We start from the raw sequence: 15,090 nt of genomic DNA on the forward strand, positions 1-15,090 counted from the left end.
ATGTTAAAAATTAAATAATTGAAAAGGAGGTTCAACCTATTCAATACTTAAAAGAAGGAAATGCAGTAATCACATTCCTATTTAAATGGGACCGGTTTCGACCTTAGTCCAGGTCATCATCAGCCATAAAAAGATGTACAAAGTTTATGAATATTGGAGGTCAGTTTCACACTTTGATAGGCACAAAGACACAACACCACATTCTGTATGCACAAAGTCACAACACTATCAATTAATATACGAAGTTCAAAAATAACTAGAAGTCGCAGACGAATAGATTTGTAGTAGAAAGCCGCCAGCTCCTGGTGATCAGCGCGGCACATTCAAGGTTGAACGCCAAAGTAGAGAGGAGAATGTTTTTGAAGGTCTAGAATTTGTCACGGTTGCGGGAAGTTAAGTACGTATATAAAAATATACGACACAAATCAGAATAATTGAGTGAGTACTTGTACTCCTGCTAAGTTCTTGGAAAACAGTTGACATTGAAAAAAACAATTGTAGAGAGAAGAAAAAATGTAGTAAAAAGCGCAATATCGGAAAACAAATGAAAACTTATATGCACAGTGCGCTATTTTTAAATGAAAAATTTTTAGGTTATGATTGAAGTAGTCAAAGTTGGTGCAAGACAAGAGTTAAAATTTGAAAGAGGAGAACCGAAATGAAGGTCGTGGTTTTTTTTTTTTTTTAATAGAGAAGGAAGAATAAATTAAACGAGGAAGAGTGATAGTGAAATAAGAGAAAGAATAAAAGAAATTGAAGTTAGATGGTAATGAGGAAGGATAAGATAGGGAAATGAAGGAGGGGTAGTTTAGGGTGGGTTAGGAGGGTGGGTTATTGGAGGTAGAAAATGTGGGTGGGAACTATGTAAGGCATGGAAAATAGAATTGGGGTTTTGGAATTTGGAATTTTTGAGAAGAAGAATTAGGAAGTCAAAAAGGATATTGGGTTTTATTGAAATGTCGTTTAATTTCAATTTAATTTAAATTCAATTTAAACAACATTTCTGAAAAACCCAATATCCTTTTTGACTTCCTAATTCTTCTTCTCAAAAATTCCAAATTCCAAAACCCCAATTCTATTTTCCATGCCTTACATAGTTCCCATCCACATTTTCTACCTCCAATAACCCACCCTCCTAACCCACCCTAAACTACCCCTCCTTCATTTCCCTATCTTATCCTTCCTCATTACCATCTAACTTCAATTTCTTTTATTCTTTCTCTTATTTCACTATCACTCTTCCTCGTTTAATTTATTCTTCCTTCTCTATTAAAAAAAAAAAAAAAAAAACAACACGACCTTCATTTCGGTTCTCCTCTTTCAAATTTTAACTCTTGTCTTGCACCAACTTTGACTACTTCAATCATAACCTAAAAATTTTTCATTTAAAAATAGCGCACTGTGCATATAAGTTTTCATTTGTTTTCTGATATTGCGCTTTTTACTACATTTTTTCTTCTCTCTACAATTGTTTTTTTCAATGTCAACTGTTTTCCAAGAACTTAGCAGGAATACAAGTACTCACTCAATTATTCTGATTTGCGTCGTATATTTTTATATACGTACTTAACTTCCCGCAACCGTGACAAATTCTAGACCTTCAAAAACATTCTCCACTCTACTTTGGCGTTCGACCTTGAATGTGCCGCGCTGATCACCAGGAGCTGGTGGCTTTCTACTACAAATCTATTCGTCTGCGACTTCTAGTTATTTTTGAACTTCGTATATTAATTGATAGTGTTGTGACTTTGTGCATACAGAATGTGGTGTTGTGTCTTTGTGCCTATCAAAGTGTGAAACTGACCTCCAATATTCATAAACTTTGTACATCTTTTTATGGCTCATGATGACCTGGACTAAGGTCGAAACCGGTCCCATTTAAATAGGAATGTGATTACTGCATTTCCTTCTTTTAAGTATTGAATAGGTTGAACCTCCTTTTCAATTATTTAATTTTTAACTCTGTGTGTAGTGAAACACCGGTGAAAGTTTTTGATAATAAGTGCAAACGTGTTTCCCTACACTTGGAATTTCATGGTAATTTCAACATTTACTGTGAACCTGGTAAGTGTACAACAATCATTAGGCTTACAACTCACTCCTTTTTAACCCTAGAGCGCTCGCGGTTTTTTTTTTTCATCACTCAAGCACTCACGTGGCGCACTGAGTGCTCCATTAAGTATGTTAATGTTTTCATCGAAGTTAAGTAAATTCAAAGCCTATAATCTGTGTTTTATCGTTCATCAATTAATTCGTGAAATATTTTACTTAATATTGACAATTCTAGTGAATACAGAAGTAATTTGTAAATAAAAATATACTTACATGATGACGCGCGTGGCACACTGAGTGCGCCAGTTGTGACACGGTGAACTTAAAACGCAGTTTAATTCGCTTCTGTTGGAGAAATATTTATTTGACTTCTCACACAGATGGCTAAAACTGTACTGTAGGAATACCTAACAACACAGGTCAGCAGATTGTTGGTGCGACATTGGACATCCGTTTATTTAAACGTGGCGCACTGAGTGTGCCAGCGCGAGTGCTCGAGGGTTAAGTTGCTTTGTTATTCGCTTCAGTAACAGTCTATCTTTGTGTAATACGTTATAACAGAACGGTCGTGCTTTGAATCTCTCGAGCTGTCCGCTCGCATCTGACCCTGAGCAGGCACTGCTGCCACTCAAGCTGTGCATTCAGACAAGCCACAGCTGCACTGCTTGCTGTGGAAAGTCATTTCTATAGCACTGAATATCTGTACTTCATGACTACAGAGAAATCGGACTTGAAAAATGTACTTCCAGAACTTTCTGAAGAATTTTGATACTGTACTGCATGTTCCAAACAAATCTAAGTATGGTTGCTGCATTGCAAAGACATTATTTATCACTTATACACTGTCTAAAACCGATGTTCAATTGGCCATATTTAAACACTGCTGAAAACACAGTTTGAATTCAAATTGTAGGAATGAATCCCAATTAGAGGTTATATACCATGAAATATATGACATAAGGGACAGTCTGGTAACTGTCAACTTGACTACAATTCTTGGAAACCGATGTATTTTATTATATATGGGGTAATTTCCCTGGGATTATTGGTGACTTCAGCTACATCCATATCAGAATAACTTGTCCCGATTGTCAGAGGGCTGTCACATACATCTTCTGGGAGGGATTCAGTAATTACATTTAATGCCAAGTAAGCACACATAATAGTGACACTAAAAAGTAGGTTTGTGTAAGGGTTGTTTTTTTCTTTTCAGATAATCGTCGTGCCAACTTAGGTAAGTTTTCAGAAATTATGAGATAGGAAAAGGCAAGGACTGAAAAGGAAGAGCTGTGGCCATAATGTCACTTATACTCCTGTTGTCTCCATTCCTCACATACTTCCATGATTAATCAGTCAGGTCTGATAACTAACTGATTCCTGTGATATCTCTCTTTCCTTCCTACCTTTTCTTTTGCAATCCTACTTATTTCATTCTTCATCTATTGTGTTTCTCTCTCTTTGTTCAGGCCTTGTGCAACACATTCTTCGAACTTACCCTCATAAGTTACATACTTCTCATTCCATTGTTAATGTACTACTTCAGTTTCTTCCAATTCCGTGGGTATATCCTTATTGCTAAGTTTTCATCAGAGTTCATGTTTGTTCCTGAGAAGATTGTGGAATCCAGTGTGGTTTCTAAATCTATGCATAGCTATTAAGATGGCTTTTTAATACCTTCTGATGTCTACAGTTCTTGTTCATGTATACAACTTTTCTTTTACAGTGCAGAGTTCTACCATCTGGTTCTTTAATTGCTTTAATGACAACAGTTAACTGAAGTTCTTTTGTAAATAACTGTGTATATGATACTTTGAGGTCTAAAAAATACTTTCTGGTACAGGAGTTCAACAAAGTCGTGCTGAGCAGTACCTGGACTTAGTGCGGAGGGTAGGTGTGGAACTCCGAAACTTACTCTCAAGTGTGGATTTTCTGGTTCCTGTGTTCCCATCATCTGCACATAGAGAAGTAAGTACGGCCAACGACCAGCTCTCACTTTTGTCAAAGATACATGTTGATATAGTAGTATGGGTGCTGGTTTTATCTGTAGTAATATAATGAGAATTTGTGACTGGAGAGAATGTGGAGCTCGAGTTGTATTTGACTATTTAGTGAATAAGTACATTTTTAAATGTGTAATTTATATATCTTTAAAACATAAGGCGTTTTCTTTAACAATTCGCCAACAACTCTCTACTGGACCAATTTTTATGAAGTGTGATTTAGATGAAAAGTACTTGCATGTATATGTGGCCAACACTATTGTTTTCTTTATTTCAACTGTTATTAGTATTTTATTTTACAAAATTAACATGCGCATAGTGCTATTCGCCCATATACTAAAAGTATGCTTTCTGTCTATAATCTGACGACTTCTACTGGGCCAATTTTCAAGTTGTATGCGTTAAATTAAAGATGCATATATCTTCAATGCATATTTTTCTTAGCCGGGCTGAGTGGCTCAGACGGTTAAGGCGCTGGCCTTCTAACCCCAACTTGGCAGGTTCAATCCTGGCTCAGTCCGGCGGTATTTGAAGGTGCTCAAATACGACAGCCCCGTGTCGGTAGATTTACTGGCACGTAAAAGAACTCCTGCGGGACTAAATTCCGGCATCTCGGCGTCTCCGAAGACCTTAAAATAGTAGTTAGTGGGACGTAAAACAAATAACATTATTATTATTATATTTTTCTTGATAGTTATCACTTTAATATGAACTTTTCAGTATGCAGACAAAGCTTCCTCTCAGCTTCAAAAAGCAGTTTCAGTCAGTTCCAGTAATTGACAAGAGATGGCAATACCGTAGTTTATTCTGAATACAACAGATGGCACTATCACAGTTACATTCTAGCAAGGTCTATATCAATGAGCTACTGTAGAATAACATAGAGAGGCAGAAGCACTGCCTGGCTGAAGTTAATTGAATGAACGTCTGCCATGTTTTCAGTGGTCACATAAGGGTGGAGACATGGCCCTTGAATAATGAAAAAAGGGCTGATGACCTTCAATGTTAGGCCCCTTAAAACAACAAACAACAACAACAATAATGAAAAATGTTGAAAATATGAATTATAGAACCACTGGTGCAAAATTAAAGACTGCCGAAAGCTTAGAGCATTAATAGTAATTGTTACGGGGATACCGTGGTGGACAGAGGTGAACAAAGGTGCAGGCCTGAATGGGTCTATCTAAGACAATCAAAAGGTTAATTAAAAACTTTTAAAGTTAGAGTTGTACTTTTTTCTCTGCTATTTTTTTGTTTCTCTCCAAAAGTTAGACTTTACAGTTTGAGACACTAAAATACATAAGATTGGGTAACAAATTTTAGAAAAGTGATAATAATTGATTAACAACTTTGAGCTTGAAGCCCCCTAATTATACACTCTTCAAGAGTGCCGTGGCTCCTCCAAAAAACCAGTCAAGTAGACGGATCTCTCAATTCCTTTTACACCAAAGTAAGGCTTCCTTCCTCTACAAGTTTGTATAGGAGACTACTCACCATATCTTATAAAATTACAGCCTTCCAAAGGCACCATTCAACATTAATAAACAGAGCATCTTTACTCTATCAAATTTACATTTTCAGGAAGGCCCAGGCCTACCTAAAGCACAAAAAATATTTTACAAAACCAAACACTATTGACTGTCTTAAAGCCCGAATGACAACTTTCTTTAACATAAAAAGACTTAAGTTTAACAGGGGTACCAAGTACCCATTCTACCAGGCCTTTGTGGAAAACAATAGGTTAAAGTTACTGGCCCAAAAACCAAAGTAGTGGGGAGGCAAACTTGCACTCCTAGAAATTTGCAATTAGAAGCTTAAAACCCTATTTGGGCTTATGGCCCGAAGTTGCAGAAGCCAATCCTATGCTTCTGAGGTGACTAGATGGAGGAAAGTTAAATTACAAAAATATGAAATGGTTACAAAGTCATAGTCACCTCAAAATCATTAAATCATTAAAAGTAGAAATTTACTTTTTTTTTGAAATTTAAGATTACATTATTGAGATTGGAAACCCTCCCCTCGAGCTAGCTTTCAGAGACTATCACTTAGTTATATAATGGCTGCCATTACCGTAAGCTGATAGAATACTCGATGATGGGCGAGATGCCCCCGCCTCCTGTATTAACACACTCAGTAGACTGGACGATCAGTGAGACAACCTGGTTGAAAAATGTGCCAGCTTTTATACCCGAGAGGAAGGTTCTAGAGAGCTCTGAGCTAAAGCCTGACACCCCACCATTTTTCATTGGGTAATTAAATAGCTACAAGACAGATCTTATTGGTTAAAAAAATAAATATACAAAATTTTGTATTGGCCGGCATCCAAAGTTGGCGGGAAGAGATAGAAGTGTTACAAACTTTGACACACTGAAAACAAGGAATAAACAACTCAGTTTAGTAAACTTTAAAATGAAAAATTCCTTTGCAATCTTAATTATCCCTCTTCACACCAGAGGGCATGATATACATTTTTTAGTAGAGACGTCTGTAGAGAAAAGTCCAATCTTCTTGCAATAGTTGTTGCAAACTTCATATATCAGATGGCATTCTACAGTAATCATAGAGTGCGAATAGCGCCACTTCATTCATGTTGAGGTGCGAGGCCATCATGATCAGATGTTGTGAGATAGTTCAAAAAGGATATGGGGAATCGTCATACAGTTACATACGAATAGGCCATGAAATTGGAACTATGCTTGGCTGCTGTGTTTAAGCGTAAATTTCAGTGAAAACCATGTACATAAATGAGTATTTATGATTTAAATCCTTCAAACATTCTGATCATATTTTTAAACCTATTGCATTCACAAGAGTACCGCTATAATTGTTTTATGTAATTGTTTATGCTTGGTGTACGTTTGACTGAAATAGGCCTACATCAAACCAAAGTCCAAGCACAAGACACTGTTGGTCTATATACACAGGTCTGGTCACGCTCTCAGAATTCTTTGCATCAACGACCATTTTGAGACTATAGAGCTTTACTTTCTGGCATCTGCATGTATCCACTGCAATGAGATTGAAGTTATAAGGATTATTGTGTTGCTCTAAATTGTAAAAGTCACTCTTCTAAAGGGACTAGATTATTTAAATTTCCGAGAGATAAGAATAGTAGGGCAAAATAGGTTCAGAACTGCCAACATGATAAGTGGCAGTCAACAGTACATTCACAGCTATACAAGATTTGCTTGATATAAATGAAGTAATAATCATCCAAGTGTCAGTCTTCGTAGTGTAACGGTTTGTGTTATTAGCTGCCGTCCTCAAAGGCATGGGTTTGATTCCCGGCACTGCGAGAGATTTAAGAATGACAGGAGGGCTGGGATGTGATTAAAAAAATGGTACACACAGCTCACCTCCATGGGTGTGCCTGAAAAGAGCTGCACCACCTTAGGACGAGAACACAAGTTTTGTCTGGCTCCATGGCTAAATGGTTGGTTAGCGTGCTGGCCTTTGGTCCACGAACCATGGGTTCGATTCCTGGCCGGGTGAGGGATTTTAACCTTCATTGGTTAATTCCGATAGCTTGGGGGCCGGGTGTTTGTGTGTCATCCTCATCATAAGAATTCATAAGTAGGGCCCCATCTTCACCGACACGTAGGTTGCCTATAAGGCGTAAAATCGGAAGACCTGCACCAGGTTTCTCCGGAGGCCACAGTGCATTATGTGCATACCCTGATGTGCGTTAGCAGACTTTGGGAAGATGTCGTGGGTAATTCCATCTCTTTTGGAGAGAAAGTTATTGTTGTAGGTGGAGATAGACAGGTTTTGCCTGTTGTTCTGCATGCTTCCAAACAAGCTGTTATTCAGAACTGTATTAAATTTTCTCCTCTGTGGTCAGAAGTGAAAATATTTCATCGGTTTAAACATATGCCAGCAAGACCAGAAGAATTAGACTTTGATTATTTTTTTGCTGAAAATTGCATATCATGAATCACCAGAGCAGTCTATTATTGATTGACCCTCCTCTACCATCCTGAACAAGACAATGTCTCTGAAATTTAGGGGAAGAAATTTGAGTCATCAGAAGATGCTACAAGTTTCTCCAAAATTGTCACTCTTGTCCTATAAACGAACACTTGTGATCAAATCAATTCTAATGTGATCAATTCTAAAGTTCCACCAGGAATGGCCAGAATGTACGTACATCATTGTAAGTAACTTAATTGCTGAAGATGAAAATGAAACTCTCCAGTTTCCAATAGAGTTTCTGAACCAGCTTAGAATTAAATGGCTTGCCTCCTCATGTCCTCAAATTAAAACCTGGAGCAATTGTAATGTTATTAAGAAACTTAAGTGTTTCACAGGGACTTCTAAACGGAACATGTTTTATTGTAGAAAAAATGCATGACAATTGTTGGATGTCAAAATAATTAGAGGTTGAAGTGTTGGGCAGAGAGTTTTGATTCCTAGAATTGATTTAAAACCGTCAACACTACTCTTCCATTTAATTTTTTAAAGAAGCCAATTTTCTATTCGCCTTGCATTCGGTGTGACAATTAACAAAGCTCAAGGACAGACTTTAGACTGTATTGGTGTACATTTACCCCAGCCTGCATTTAGCCATGGCCAGCTGTACGTAGCAATGTCTCAAGTTCAATCATTAGACAGTTTGAAAGTACAAATAGTGCCAGTGAGCCATAAGACAATAAATGTAGTGTTTAAGGAGGTGCTCTAACAGCACTACATTTCAGAGACAGCAGAGGACCTAAAGAAATTCTTTACCAAGAAGGGAATTATAGGAAACGTAATCTGCGAAGAATTATCAACGAAGTATAACACGAAATGCTTCAAAGTGGGAATCCCATTTAAATACCTTGAAAGAGTAAATAAATCATATTTCTGGCCAACAAACATCACCGTTAGTCGTTTTAAGTTTTTTCGGAGGAACACAGGGATGCCACTCGAATAAAACACACAATGGACTCTGGAGTAATGCAAAATACAGAGGAAATGAGAATAAAGGAAGCATACAAATAATGTTATGGAACATTGAAGGCTCAAAAAACCCATTAAGCATGTCGCCAATGGATTGCCTAAAAGGATATGACATAGTAATATTGACAGAAACATTCCTCACAGACCATTGACAACATGCAGAATATTATTGCATACATCTACAAGCGAAGCAAGGAGAAAGAGGAAGACCCATAGGAGGAATATCCGTTCTCTTAAAGCCTTGGCTGACCATAATAAAAATGATAACGCAACTGGAACACTCTCTACTAATAGAAACAAAACACATCACAATTATTGCCACTTACTTCCAACCACATACTACGGCCTTGGAAATAATAGACGAATTAGGACAACTAATAACTCAGAGCAAACAAGACAACCCCCTAATCATAGCAGGAGACTTAAACTGTAGGTTGGATGTACATAATTACAAAACAAAACTAGTAATGGAAAAATTACAAGAAGATGGCCTTCTTCTATTAAATAACAGAAACATTCCAACCTACATATCTTACAGCGGAACAAGCATGATAGATGTTGCACTCATAAAAGGGCAAATAAAAGGAGAAATAACCCCTATCTGGTCAGCAAATTACATACAAATAAGAAAGCATATCCCCATGAAAATAAAAATTCATGGAGATTGGCGATCACCAAACAAACAAGTAAAATGCCTATTATCAAGAAAAATTGACGTAGAAAAAGTAGAAGGACAAGTCGACCAGATAAGAAAAATAGAAGAGCTCACTGAGGAATTAAGACTAGAAGAAGCGGCACAAACACTAGAGGAATTGCTAATACAAAGCCGCAACTCCAAGAAAGGACCGAAAGGTTCAACCAGGAATGCTACCTGCTAAGAAAAGAAGTACTGAAGGCCCTGCATGACTAAAAACAAAGAAGAAGAACCTTACACTCTATCAGCTATACAACAGAAAAAGAAGTCTCTATAAAACACTCGCGGGAACAGAAAAGGATATACTGGGAGGAAGAAGGTAAAAGGATAGTAGAAGAGGCAAAGAAAGACCCATATCTCGCTCTACGTCCCAGGAAGCAAACCAGACACACTATATAAACATGGAAGAATGGATGACACACTTTAGCAATATACTCAACAAGGAAGGAATAACAAACATCCCAGAAAATTATCAAAGTACCAATACACTAGCGCCAACAGCATGGACTCCACTGACAACAAATGAAGTCCAAAACATCATCTCAAGCACAAAGAAAAACAAAGTTGCAGGACCAGACAACATATACAGTGAGTATATAAAAGACACTGCTCATCTCCTACTGCCTACATGGACAAACTTATACAATAAATGCATTGAGATGGCCTCAATACCGGAGAGATGGAGACATTCAACTATTAAAGTACTCTATAAAGGAAATGGTGACCCATATGACACAAACACATACAGAGGCATCACTCTGGAGAACATACCGTTCAAGATATTTACAGAAACAATCGTGGCGAGAGTCAGGGAAAAAATAGACTAGTATCTACCAGAAAATCAATTCGTATTCAGGAAAGGAAGATCAGCTATTAACGCCATACAATTACTACTGAATAACATATGGGAAGTCCTTGAAAAACGAGAAAAGTTTTATGTAGTGTTTATAGACTTCACAAAAGCATTCGACCTCATAAATCGAGAACTTGTGACCCAGAAACTGGAAGAAGCCCTCAACAGAAACAATGTGTGGGCTAAAACCATAAAAACGATACTACAATGGAACAAAATAAGAATCTCTAACAATATATCTCTCTCAAAACTGATACTTCAAACGAACGGGGTATTACAGGGTGACCCAATTAGCCCGTTACTTTTCATTCTGGCAGCAGAAGAAATAATGAGAATAACCCATAAGGAAGATGTAGTATCGTACGCCTACGCCAATATAGTGATCGGATCAAGAGACATCACGAAACTACAAAAAGTGATAAAAGATATGGAGGAATGGTGCTACGAACATAAGTTTGAAATTAATACATCAAAAACAAAAGTGATGGTATTTAGGCAAGGAGGAAAGATCCCAGCAATGGCAGAAATCTTCATAAAGAGGCAGAAAGTAGCCATAGTAAACGACTTCAAGTACCTTGGCATTACTCTACAAACAAGTTCCAAATGCTTTACAAAACATGTAACAGAGAAAGCAATACAGGCGGTAACGGCGATGCACGAAATCAACTACATCGGATCACTCAGCCTAGAGATGGCGATGGCACTATTTAGATCAAAAATCATGCCTATACTAACATATGGGATAGAAATCATATGGCCGTACCTCACAGAAAACAACCTATCCTCTCTAGAAAGAGTAAAAGCTATATACATAAAAAGAGTGATCAGTGTATCCAAGACTACAAGATCAAGACTTGTCTACCTCCTAACACGAGAATCCTTCCTCATTGAAGACTTCAGAACACACCTGACTCTACCCAACACCAGAGCATCAGAAAATCTCCTAGCAACACTCAGCAAAAAAAAGAGAAGACATTCCTTCAGAATTCTGTGGAATGGAGGCCATGATAGACCGGACATGGACAACATCCAACTTCAAGATGAGGCACGTATTCACAAGACTGGCAGTACATGGTTTCCACCATCTAATTTCTACCAACATCTCATACCGTGAACCGACAGAGACATGTAAGTGCAAACTATGTGGATACATGTGTGAACGTTACCACGTAGAACTCTGCATCATAAGAACAAAAACTATTAAAGAATATGCAATCCAAGGCACAAGCGTGCGAGTATCAGTGTATATAAATGTATTATTTTTCTCTCTTTCTGTATGGCTATTTGGCTGCAATAAATATATTACTGTAATTAATTTCAGAGACATTGGACCAATATTTCTCTGCAAATAGGTTCTACACACTTCATTCTTCAAGTTAATTCCTGGAGTCTGTATATAGCCATGGTATCACTCAACAGTTTGTAAGTACCAAATAAATATAATTTACCAAACCGGGGACTTGGTATTCCGTAGAACTTCAACGGGTTCAGCCTAGTGATAATTAAAGTGCATAAAACAAATCAGATACCTATATAAAAAGCAAAACATTCAGTATAACACTATACTGTTTAATTTTTGCATTTGAACAATTTGGGCCGCAGTCTCTCAATATGTTGACTGTCGACTTCATTAGAATAAAAATTATGTCCTTTTGATTGTGCACTCTACTGTTGGACATGTTGTTGAGGATGTTTCAATGTGCTATCTGGTGAATTTAAATAAAAACAAGAGCACATAGGTGCGGTAAATTTAAAGTAATAACACAAAAATGATAATATTGTGGCGATAGACAGCTGTTGAGTCATTGAAGTTCCCAATATTTTTATACTAGATCCATTAAAACATGAATTGAGGAGCTAGATGCAATAACAGCGTAAGTCTACTTACACTGTTATTGCATGAATACCGTTTTCGAATTTCCCTGTCCCTTTACTACAACCCCGCCCAGGTCTTACTTCGCTAGGGTGCCGCTAGAGGTCAGGAGATCACTAAAACCGGCACCATACGCTACGCTGTTATTGCATGAAGCATGCTTCACGAGCGGTACGTTCAGTTGCTGCCAGTTCTTTGGCTGGAGAAGATGTCAGCGAGCAGAAGAGAAGGTTTTGTGGCTGGTGCAGACAAAAAGGTTGATGAAATGAAATGTCGTATGGCTTTTAGTGCCGGGATATCCCAGGACGGGTTTGGCTCGCCAGGTGCAGGTCTTTCTATTTGACGCCCGTAGGCGACCTGCGTGTTGTGATGATGATGATGATGATGATGATGATGAAGACAATACATACAACCAGCCCCCGTGGCATTGGATTTGACCAATTAAGGTTAAAATCCCCGACCCGGCCGGGAATCGAACCCGGGACCCTCTGAACCGACGGCCAGAACGCTGACCGTTCAGCCAACGGGTCGGACAAAAGGTTGATGTTCTTTCACTAATGAAATACTTAAAACCTAAAAATGTTGAGTGGTATGTGAAAGTCATGTCTGTGTGTAATGATTCCCTAGAGTCTGTTAATGCAGCATGTGAAGATGAATCATCCTGATTTTGGTTAATGATGCAGTATTGAAGTATTTTAAACAAGTAACACATACAATGTCTAAATCCCAATTATATACTTTGTGATCTGTTTTTTGTTTCTTTTCATTTATTTAAGTTTAGAGAATCACTTTTTAAATGAAAATAGGAATAAAGTTGTTCAGAAAGCAATGTTTCTAATTTTATAACATTTCAAATATTTGTTGAGGATGGGGCGGGGCATTTACCGTAGCCTAATATCATAGTTGGGGAGAGCACCATAACAAACCTCTCTCGGCCCTTTACGCAATAAAGAACGGAAAAGGTGAATATTAAATAACGAAAAACTTATTTCTTTTTACTTTTCTTAGTTGAAATTTTTTTAAATGTATTTGTTCTTAATTTTAGTAGGGGCTGATGACCTCGATGTTAGGCCCCTTTAAACAAGCATCAGCATCAATTTTAGTAAGTTTACACATTTTGGAGAACTGAGGTGGGATAAACTGCCACTTTTGTTCCTCTATAGTGGGCAATCATGCTTTTCTAACTCGCTGATCAATACTGGTGTATGGCAAAATATAATATTCCTGCTGTTCATGCAATAACAGTGTATAGAAGGAAATTTTAAGTAACTCTGTCTTTCTTATATGCTAATAGATCAATAAAGTTCTTTGGGAAATACATTTATAAACTTCAAGCTTCTGTTTCTCAAAATAACGTAAATGTACTTACGCTGTTATTGCATCCAACTCCTCAATTCATACTGCTTATTTATCTGCATATTAATATAATGGAGGCTCTTTTAAACAGTGAGGCTTTTTTAATTATAAACTGACAGGTGCTGCTTAATTTTATAACAACATTTTATCCCAAGTCTGAGGTACAGTATATTAATTGATACTCAAGTAACAAATCTCATTAGTTCCTGAATAAAAGGATTTAATTTCTCCTGTCCATAGTAAAGTGTACCATGCAATAAGCTAGAATAATATAGAGGGACGCTATGCCCAACATCAAAGCTCCTTGTGGAGGCAAGTTCATAAAGGATAGCCATGTTTAGAGTTGTCAAAACAGAGTGAGTTGGCGCGAGAGCATATGATGAGGTGACAAAGAGATTGTGCGTAGCGATTGCATCGGCGGTGATTGATAATGTTCCCTTTTTTCAGCCTTATCATAAATGATGATTTCTTGGTACCTGTTTATCTTTGCCATCTGGTGTTGGTGTATTATTCATTAAAGTTTGTTATTCAGGTTCTTTCATTTTTTCTCTCCATAATACTCCCGAAGACATGTTGGTTTGATGTAGACCTATGTCAGTCAAACATATTCCAAGCATGGCGAATACAGTATTTTACGGGTTTGAAATTTATGAAATGTTTATTGTACACCGAGCAAGTTGACCGTGTGGTTAGGAGCATGCAGCTGTGAGCTTGCATTCGGGAGATAGTGGGTTCGAACCCCACTTTTGGCACCCCTGAATTTGGTTTTCTGTGGTTTCCCATTTTCACACCAGTCAAATGCTGGGGCTGTATCTTAATTGAGGCAACAGCCACTACCTTCCCAGTCCTAGCCCTTTCCCATCCTTCCACCACCGGAAACCTTTTATATGTTCATGCAATGTTAAACAAGTAGCAAAAATAAATAAATAATTACATTAAACAATTATAGTGGTACTTATGAGAATGAAATACATTTTAAAATATGAACAAAATGAGTTTGTAACCTATCGTAGGTTCCTTTTGTTTTAAGGACTTTCTTCATAAATACCAATTTATGTCCACGGTTTTTATTGTAATTTACGCATAACCACAACAGCCAAGCAGGATAACGCTTGTGTTCCAATTTCTTGGGCTGTTCGTATGTCACTGTAAGATGATTCTCCTTTTATCCATTTCAAACTACCCCACAATCTGCTGATGGTGATGTCGGCCTCATGCTGCAACGTGGATGAAGTGGCGCTATTCGCACTTTATGATTATTAATGATATAAGCTTTTGGCTAGAGGTCTTTAATTTTGCACCAGTGATTCTATAATGCACGACA

At 37.5% G+C, this 15,090-nt stretch overlaps 1 protein-coding gene across 8 annotated transcripts in view; it reads left to right on the forward strand.

The window, feature by feature from the left end:
• The window catches only part of Fak (protein tyrosine kinase 2 Fak), a 795,737-nt gene that overhangs the window by 764,618 nt on the left and 16,029 nt on the right, over positions 1-15,090 (forward strand). For all 8 annotated transcript variants that reach the window (XM_067143295.2, XM_068226723.1, XM_067143301.2 and 5 more), the window contains one exon: positions 3,893-4,017. In XM_067143295.2, the coding sequence (XP_066999396.2) occupies positions 3,893-4,017 (125 nt within the window). The remainder of the gene's footprint in view (positions 1-3,892; positions 4,018-15,090) is intronic.

This window comes from Anabrus simplex, chromosome 3 (genome assembly GCF_040414725.1).
Source record: "Anabrus simplex isolate iqAnaSimp1 chromosome 3, ASM4041472v1, whole genome shotgun sequence".
Lineage (NCBI taxonomy): Eukaryota > Metazoa > Arthropoda > Insecta > Orthoptera > Tettigoniidae > Anabrus > Anabrus simplex.